This window comes from Penaeus monodon, chromosome 18, assembly GCF_015228065.2.
Source record: "Penaeus monodon isolate SGIC_2016 chromosome 18, NSTDA_Pmon_1, whole genome shotgun sequence".
Classification (NCBI taxonomy): Eukaryota; Metazoa; Arthropoda; class Malacostraca; order Decapoda; family Penaeidae; genus Penaeus; species Penaeus monodon.
Window position 1 is genome coordinate 30,814,948 of NC_051403.1, and position 9,659 is coordinate 30,824,606.

At 45.8% G+C, this 9,659-nt stretch overlaps 1 protein-coding gene across 1 annotated transcript; it reads right to left on the reverse strand.

The window, feature by feature from the left end:
- Positions 1-664: 664 nt before the first annotated feature.
- On the reverse strand, positions 665-1,449 carry LOC119584712. Its single transcript, XM_037933380.1, has 2 exons — positions 1,022-1,449; positions 665-935 (listed from the first exon to the last, which is right to left on the reverse strand). The coding sequence occupies exons 1-2, from the start codon at positions 1,447-1,449 to the stop codon at positions 665-667; spliced, it is 699 nt and encodes a 232-aa protein (XP_037789308.1).
- Between the last annotated feature and the right edge of the window lie 8,210 nt (positions 1,450-9,659).

Below are 9,659 nucleotides of genomic sequence, written 5' to 3' on the forward strand. Positions count from 1 at the left end.
AGGGAATGGGTGTATCCTGTAGGCTGTGAAGGGGGTGTCAGGGTCGAGGGGAATGCTTGACCGTGCTCGCGGTAGTCTCTCCTTAGGGTAACAAATCATATCGAGATACATTCAGAAATGATAGTAATGAGTCAGCCTGAATCGTCGTGAGTTGTCCGTGGTAATTGTGTGGGTGTACTGACTTATCCCGGATGAATAGAGAGAATGATTACCTAAGGTAACACCGGCACTCTCCGTGGAAAGGAACTGGGGACCCTACCACGTACTCAATCCAAGATCACAACATGAAAACTACAATTAAGTATCATGCTGTGACCACGTCGGCTCAAACATGAACCTACCGTTATTTTAAAAAACTAGCTTATCAGGGAGAGGTGTGTAGATGCGGTGTTGTAGAAGTAGGAGAGGATGCCAAGGCTGATATCTACCTCGACATAGTTTCCAATGAATGCAATATTACCAATGTCCTCAAGTAAAGCGCCTGGTTGTAGTAGGTAGGAGCGGGATGAGCTTCATCTCGGGGGGGAAGATACATCAGCGTCACTAGGGTTCTATCTATAAAACTCGTCCTCATAATGTCTGCTGGCCAACTTAAGGGTGTCGAAGTGGAACCAGGATTGAGAGGGGGTGGCTAAGCATTTACATAGAGCCTTGTTATTTTTGATCAATAAAATTCTATAAGGACCCTCAAACTTGGGTGAGAGCTTAAGTGAAGAAACAGCCCTGTCAGTAACTTAGTGGAAACGAGCATACCCACGTCAATGCGTTTATGCCGCGCAAGCTTGTTTTGCTGTCTAATGATCCTGTCCCTCTCCACTCTTAGATGCTCACATGCAATCTTATAAATATCCTGCTTCTTACGCATAGCCAACTTGACGTAGTTGTCGTCATATACCGGTAACGGCCGCTGTTCCAGCAGATCATACAGCAAACGTCTGTCCTCGCCATAAATGATGAAATAAAAGATGTCACCTAAGGAACTATGGAAAATACTATTGATTGCCATCTGTATGATAGGTACCTATACATCCCAACAGGGATGTATGGGTACATCCGTAATTCCATTAGCCTATAGGATAATACATTAATTTTCTTGATTCTGAGCATACTGCAGAGAGAATGTAGGAGAGAGTTGTTGAACTCAGACCCATTATCCAAAACAATCTCATTCGGGGTGTTATGCCTACTAATTACATTTTCCAAGAATGCGCGGGCGACCGTAGTAGCAGACTTGTCAGGAACGGGAACAAGCCCACAGAATCTAGAAAAATTGTCTATTAAGACCAAGAGATACGTATTGCCTGTAGTAGAAACAGAGAAACCTGAGAGGACATCAACACTGACGCACTGGAACGGTCTATTGGGGATATCATAGGTAAGTGAAGGGGATGGTACCGACACGGAGCCCTTGTATAACCAACACAGCTGGCATCTACATACATGTTCCATGACCCGAGATGTTAGTCAAGGGAAGAAATAATGTTATGCCTCAGGCATAACCAGCTGGTTGTATGTGTCTCTGACAGGATCTATGCCCTTTTCCTGGGGCGGAGCGGCGGAACAGGAGGTCATCCTCGAGAAAAAGAGCCTTCGTAGGAATGTGGGATCATCTGGGTAAGGGTAATGACGGATTTGCTTCTAACAGCGTAATCAAATCAGAATAAAGCAGATCCTCTCTCTGTTGCTTGTGCACGTCGTCGGCTACTGGAACATCAAGATGAAAAACAGGTATGCGGGATAATGAGTTGTTCCCGGAGTGTAGCAAATTGTAGGGATGAATTCTAATAGAGTGTCAATCCATCTCGCCTGACGACCGGTAAGCGACTTGGAGTCAGTGAGGAGGTAACATAATGGCTGATGGTCCGTTAGAACCTCGATGTCGTATCCCAGGATTATCTCCCTGAATGTTTCAAGGACCACACAACAGCGAGCAAAGAGGACTCTGTTAGGGGCTTCTTTAATGCATTAAATGCTTGTTGTTGTTCAAGTGACCAAAGAAAATGAGCGTCCTTTGAGAGTGGGTGAGCAATGGAAGCAAATCCCTTTATGAATGGTTGATGAAATCCTGCTAAACCAAGAAATGACTTAACCTGTTTGACATTGTTTGGGGTGGGAAAATCCAATATATCTTTGACCTTACTAGAGTTAGGTGATATGTCATCGGAGATGATAGTGTGCCCTAAGTATTCAATCTGCTCTCGAAAAAATGTACATTTCTTAGGATCTATAGTTAAAGCAGCATTGGACAGCCTCTGAAAAACCTTTCTAAGCTTTACTTCATGGTCAGCCTCATCTCTGGAAACAATCAGTAAGTCGTCGAGGTATGAAAAGACAGTGTTACTCACCAACCAGCCATAATGATTGCCATATGACGAGAAAACGTAATAGGAGAGTTTCTGAGTCCGTCGAGATCGACCTGAAAGAAAGCCGCCTGCAAGTGTATGGTGGAGAAGACTGAATGTCCTTTCCCTACATCATGCAGAAGCGATCGCAATGAGGGGATTGGCAAACGATCGGGAATAATGAGAGCACTCAGTTTACGATACTCTACTACGGGACGCAGAGAGCCGTCTTTCTTTGGTATTAAGATCATGGGGGCACTCCACAGTGAGGTGCTTGGTTCTATAAGATCCATCTCTAAAAACTTCGATACTTGCTTGCTGAAAGCTTGTCTGTGGCTATGCGGTACGTGGTATGCAGGAATATAGACAGGCTTTGCATCCTTCTGTAACCGGATTTCATGCTTGAGTACTGAGGTCCTACCAATGGGGCATTCTGGGCTGGGTAGCAAGTGCGGGAATTCCTTGAAAAGATACTGTAAAACAGCCCTACCTTCAGAGAAGTCAACGGGTGGTAAATCTGCAGATGATGGCAGACGCATGGCCGGAGATGCAAGTGTCAGTGAGTACCGGCCGGGTGTGACTGACATAACTAACATAGGTGTAGGGAGGTCAAACTTGACTAATGGGAGTGGCGTGACCTCGCAGTCAAGCACTCTCATAGCACCTTCAAGGCGAACAGGGGTCTCATTAGCATTGATAATGCATAAAATGAACTAACCATCTCTTGCCTTGTAGAGCGCAGGTAAAGTAACCAATCCATGCACATGTACTCCCTCAGGTAACACCAGTACTGTGCCAGCCGTAGATGGCATGCACACAGGCACTGCACAATCTGTGAAAGGTGGGAGGATGGTGGTCACCAGGACCTTACAGAAATGATTGTCAGAAGTAGGGGTCCACATAATCTGTGCAACAGACTTGCGAACTGGGGGAGGAACATCGTCGGTCAATGAAAGAACTACCAGAGTGGAGGCATCATGGGTTTCGGGCTTATGAGCAGCTGCTGAGGGAAACCCTTCCTCAGGCTGCAGAGCAACTACTTTAATGGAGGCGTCATGGGCCTCGTGTTTGTGGGTGAGTGTTGAGGGAAATCCTTCCTCAGGCTTTGAAACAACCACAGGAATGGAGGCATCATGGGTATCATGTTTGCGAGCGAGCGCTGAGGGAAACCCTGTCCTCAGGCTTTGAAACAACCACAGGAATGGAGGCGTCATGGGCCTCATGTGTGTGGGCGAGTACTGAGGGAAAAAAGTCCTCAGGCTTTGCAGAAACAGACAGACAGTATGGCAACCTGAGCCGCGGGCTGTGACGAAGGCGTAGCTGGCTCAGCAGCAGGTATGCAGGGTGTGTGTCTCCATGATGAGGCTACTGAATGACAGCACGAAATACGCCATGGATGTGCTGGTGGGGTGAGCTTATACACATACTCTCCAGGGACGGCAATATTGTCGCTCGGACTTTGATAAAGTCCAGTATGAACCATAAAATCATGACCCAGAAGCACATCCCCAGGAATGGCAGGGCCATTAACTACTACAAAAGGGTGATTATCTGTTCTGCCAGAGAGGGAAACTGCTTGAGTTAACCGATTATGTCAAGATTCGTGCCACTAGCCCCGTGGACGAACCACAGGGAAGATCTACATGGGGCTGTAATGTTGTATTTCTCCAGGGAAACAGTGGGGATAATGCACACCGCGCTGCCAGAGTCAAGGAAGGATAGAACATTATGATTCTTGACAAGGGGGGAGTCTGTCAAGCGGGCAGGTGCGCGTGCAGGTTTATGGGCAGGGGACCGATAATAGGGAGGACGGGAGGAAGAGCAGTCAGGGGAGCGTGAGGGTCGGCTATCAGGCAAGCGGGCATGCGGGTCAGCGCGCTCACGTGCAGGAGGGTCCTGCGGGAATGACACTCTTTCCATGTGTGCTACCACAGCACCAGGCGATTCAAATACTTGAGGGACTCTCTCACAAGCACGGGCAAAGTTGGCGGGTTTTAAACGCTCGTTATCGGGTGGGACATAATTGTGACTAATGCTTTCCACCAGTTTTCTAGGTAGTGTTGAATAAAGTACAGATTCAGCAATATGGGCTGTGAACAAATTATGGGCATTCTTCAGTCCATCACTAATGGGCTGCTAAGGAAACACTAACAGCATTCCTGATTCTCGAACAAAAGGAGGTTAGGTCACTGGTGGAAAGTGAGTCGGGTCTGAGTTTAAAAATGTCAGAAAGTTGGAGGCCGATGTGGTCAGAAGGTCTGGCAAATTTCAGCCTTAAAATCATTCCATGCGCTACTCATATTTTCCTTAACACCTTTTAATAATTTGCTGATAACTGGAACGCTGAGGTCAAGTCTTCGAGTTATATGTCGGACACACTTCTAGGAGAATTCAGGTGAATTGTGGTCAAGTGTCGGTTCTCCCGAGCTAACATAGTTTTCAGTTTCGAGGGAAAGTTGGGAGGGAGGGTAATTCACTCTGTTGAATTTAGTTATAATCTCGGAGGGGTTAACCAGGGAGGACATGTTGAAGAGGTTAATTTGTAGTTGGTCGGTACGGGAGGATTCAGGTGCGGTATGGAAAAGAGATGATGGGGGCGTAGGGGAGTATGCAGGTGAGGGTGAGGGTGGTGCAGTGTCAGCTCTAATTACATACGTGTGTGTTGTTGCCGTCGCGTTCGCTGTGTGTTCAGTGATATTAGTGTTGTTCGTGTTTAATCCAAGAATGTGCGCGTCGGCCAGCTTGCGAGATCGTAAATGGAGGTCATTCCTACCGATTGGATGTTTTGGCATGGGGTATTAAGGGGTGAGGGTTGATGGATGAATATCACAGGCGATAGTCTGGGAGGTGGGGTGAGTGGCGAGACGGTGTGAGTGGGTGCGGGAGGAGAGGTCGCCGTTTTCTTTTCGGCGGGCAGACTGAAGCATATGCACAGTAAGGTAGTAAATCGGACTGTATAGTATGGGAAAAATCAATGAAAAATATTATCACCTAGATAACCTAACAACAACAAAAATTTGCGCCTTAACACAATACTCTGACTAACCTTGGAATACGTAATTGGTGGCGGGGCTCGTTACTGGCTGGTGTGGGTCGTCAGCGCGAGGAGGTCGAGGATCGTCAGCGCGAGGCGGTGGTCCGTCGGCGGGAGGGGCTCCTTGTCAGTGCCACTTCACTGGATTCCCAGACATCAGCTCACGGTTGGGCCAGTAATTCCATCGTTGGGCGAAATGCGCCAATTAATGTTGTGTAATGATGAATATATGCGGACATGGTGAGTGCTGGAGAAAGGGTGTTGTCAGCAACACGGCAAGCAGTGTGTCAGGTGTAAACACATACAGGTTGCTTGCTTTGCTTGTTTCTTGTGATCTCTCTTGTGTGTGATATTTGCTCCATGTCTGCTGGCTTGTTGCTACGGAGGCAGGAGTCTGTAGGGCTGGAGGCAGGGGTTTGTTGTGGGATGAATCCCATCTCTGCTACCACTGTAACGATGGCCAATGAGCGGTAGATTACAGACAAGTCGCGTCTGGCACGATGCAGAAATCTTGGACAGCAGCAAAGGTGAAACAGACTTCTTGCTTGTTTGTTGCAGTATATTGTGTTATTGTCTTGAATATATATTTATAAGTTAATAACGTTATGTGTATGGCAATGGTAGAGTAAGGGAAGGAGTCTGCTACAAGTGGTCCCAGGGGAATCCTTTAGGGTTATGGGAAGATATGGGAAAACACTTTCTTAGTGTGTTGAAATGGGCCGTATGTGAAATGGGTCTTACAATGTGTGTGAGTGTTAATTGAAATGGGCGGATAATGTGGATAGGATGGATAAATATATTGTTCCTTTTCTAAACTTTAATTAGAAGAATCTCTTTAAAATATTGACTGGCACTTTCATTTCAAGCCCAAAAACACATAATTTACACAAATATAACTGGTCTATTATGGTATTTCCTCTTCATAATAAGATACACAACTATATATGAATTCGTGGACACACCCGCTACTTCTCCAGTGAGAAACTACTATCTTACACTGGTCACTAGCACTTTTGCGTTGGACTTAATGTAGCCACACTATCACCCTTGTGTCAACACACCCTCAGTTCTGCGTCCCTGACACAACACAGTAACCAAAAGATTTCTGTCTGCACCAGTCCTCTTGGTCTGTTTACTCTCGTTCCAGGAGCGTCTGCTGGATCCTCTGCTCTGCGTTTACCAGGTCACTGCTGTGGCGGGAGCAACCACAGCAGGATTCTAGCACTGCTCAAGCAGGCACATCAGCAGGGACTTTCCTTGGAGACCACGTTATCCCTTTCTCCTTCTCTTTCCTCTGTCACTCTCCCTCTTTCTCCGACTCCGTCTAGGCTACACTAATTCTTCGTTCAGCCCTGCTGGGTCATCCCACCCAGCCCTTCCACCTGCATTCCAACCAACTGCGCCAAAATACGAGCTCAAAAGCTCAGGCCGAAGCTGCCCTTGTCTCCCCTCGTTTTCTCTCTTTGTCCTCCCATAGCGTTCTTGACAATGCAGAATGTTTCGTGCATGTAGCACTGCATTCTTGTCAAATTCGAATTACGCTATGCCAACGATTCGTGCGTGTAGCACTGCACCCTCCTTAGATGGGATGGTCTCCGTGATGACTCCGTTCCACTGGAGTCATCACAATCTCATGTCTTGTCAGGGCCTTGCACTTTCCCTCTGCTCTTGATCAGCCACTTTTGCTGCTCCTTCCACCAGCCGAACAAAGCCGTCCATCTGTTCCCAATCCTGATTTCTTCCCTTAGCCTCTTTTCTCCTACTTTCACGTCCTGTAGTGTTTCTCGCCTTGTCTCTGCCAGCCATGACCAATTTTGCAGAGCATACTTCTCTCTCTCAGCGTGCATTTTTATATAAGGCTTGTGTCTCCTCTAATAACTGTGCAACTTCCCTGGTACGAACATCTCTCAGTCCCTCAACCAAACTACTTGGCCCCACCATCTGCAACAATGAGTATCTATATAACATGGCTCTGCCAATGTAACTTCTCCAGGTCTTTCTTTAACACATAATCCTTGAACCTTATGGGGGGTTTGCAGGTTCGAGGCTGTCTAGGTGACTGTGCGGCAATGGATACTTCTTGTTTGGGTCCTCTTTTCCTTAAGGCTTAATGGGGAATTGCGGAGTGGGGTAAGTCTGGTTCGCTACTGATGAATGGTAATCTCTCTTCCTCTCCACTTGCTACATCACCTTCACCTGCACTCTCTCTCTCATTATTTAGTGTAACTGGTTCTTCCATCATTCAGTTTGGTGGCCCATATACTTCATACTTTTCCTCCAGTAGTGTTACCTTCTCCATCAATTTATGAGTTAGCCTACAGGCCACACATACCTCTCGACCTGGCTCAACTCTTACATCCTTCTGTGAAATAGCATGTATACCTGGAGGAACAAAAGGAATCTCTTCTGCTGGTAGCCGTAGGACCTTCTTTGTCATCAATACATTACTACCGACCTTAGCCAGAAAGTCGAGCCCAAGTAGGCACCGGTCTGTTAGATCTGCTACTAGCACAGGGAACTCTATTTCGTACCCTCCTATTTTTATAGTCACTTCACTGGACCCCGCAATGGACTGAGCTCCACGGTAGGGCCAAGTCAGGGATTAAGGTTGCTTCTTGAAGAGTCCCTTCTTCTCAAATGTTTTCTCAGCACCATGTCACACTGTTTTCCATCACTACCTCCCAGCACTGTCACCATCATCTTTTCTTTCCTTACTCGTAGCCCTTCTCCAATGGCTCGTACAGGAGTGGCTTGAACGAGGGCACTGATTTTTCCTCGTCCTCTTCGCTGCTTTCCTATCTTGCTCCCTGCCGTAGCTGAGCTGTAACTTTTGTAGAGGCTTGTTGGCTGCTTAACCTGCGATCTCTGGGGGAAACTGACCGGCTATACCTTTCCGTTTCCCGCAGGACTTGGCCTACCACAATCCCTGGCCAGATGACCTTCCTTGCCACACCTATAGCAACGTCGTCGGGGACACTGGCAAGCATAGTGCCCCTCCTCCCTGCACTCCCAACACACTAGAGTGGTACTGGTCTGACAGGCTCTGACTGGCCGTTCCCTTGTCAATTCGGATTACGCTGTGCGGACGGGTCGTGGTGTAGCAATGCATTCTTGTTAGATTCGGATTACGCCTTGCCAATGGTTCGTGCATGTAGCAATATGTATATATATACACATATATACACATAGATACATATATATACATACATATGGTATTATTGGAAATGACGCCTAACACCTTAATTATAGAATTTGAGCTTACCATGAAGTAGAACAAATCATTCGATGAAAGTTTTCTATATCATTTTCTTCGCAAATTGATAATAACGGTAATAAAGAAAATGTACAAACCAGGAAACGCAGCAACTTCACGCCCCCAGCGCCGCGACTATATGACAAAAAGTCGTTGAAAGCAACGGAAACGGATGGGTTTGTAGCGCACGACGTGTACGAGGGAAATCAAATGAGCCAATTAGATTTGCGCTGGGTTGTGACGTGACCAAAGGTAGTTACGTCCAGCACAATAGAACCAATCAGATATGAAATAGATCATCACGTGACAATAGACGCTGGACCTACACACACACACACACACACACACACACACACACACACACACACACACACACACACACACACACACACACACACACACACACACACACCCACATATATATATATATATATATATATATATATATATATATTATATATATATAATATATATATATATATATATATATATATATATATATATATATATATATACACACACACACACACACACACATACATAATACATATGGGTGCTGCAAGGCTTCCACCCTCTACAACAGATGTAAATGTCACTTTTGCATCATTCATTTTTTCAGACTGAAGTATTTAAGAATACCATATTTCTTTCGTATTGTAAATAACGTTTGTATTTTTTTTTTAATAAAGTATGTACACGTTTTATTCAAGTCAATTACTTCCTCAAGTAATGTAACATGCTTTTTATTTAACTTGTTTTCTTACTCCCGAATATTGATAACTGTGCATCTCTTCCAACGTGCCAATGGCGCTCTTCCAGCCGCTCGAGACGTCGCCGGTATCTGTCTCTGTTTTCTTAACAGTTGCGATAACCGGTTTAGTCTAGAGTCTAGTTTAAAAAAAAGAACCACAAAATTATAAACACGTGCCCTTTTTGCATATTTGCATCACATATACGAGACATGGTTACTGACAGGTGTTCCGCCCTGAAAAATATATGCATACACTTGTCTAAGAATTGTAGGAAAAAA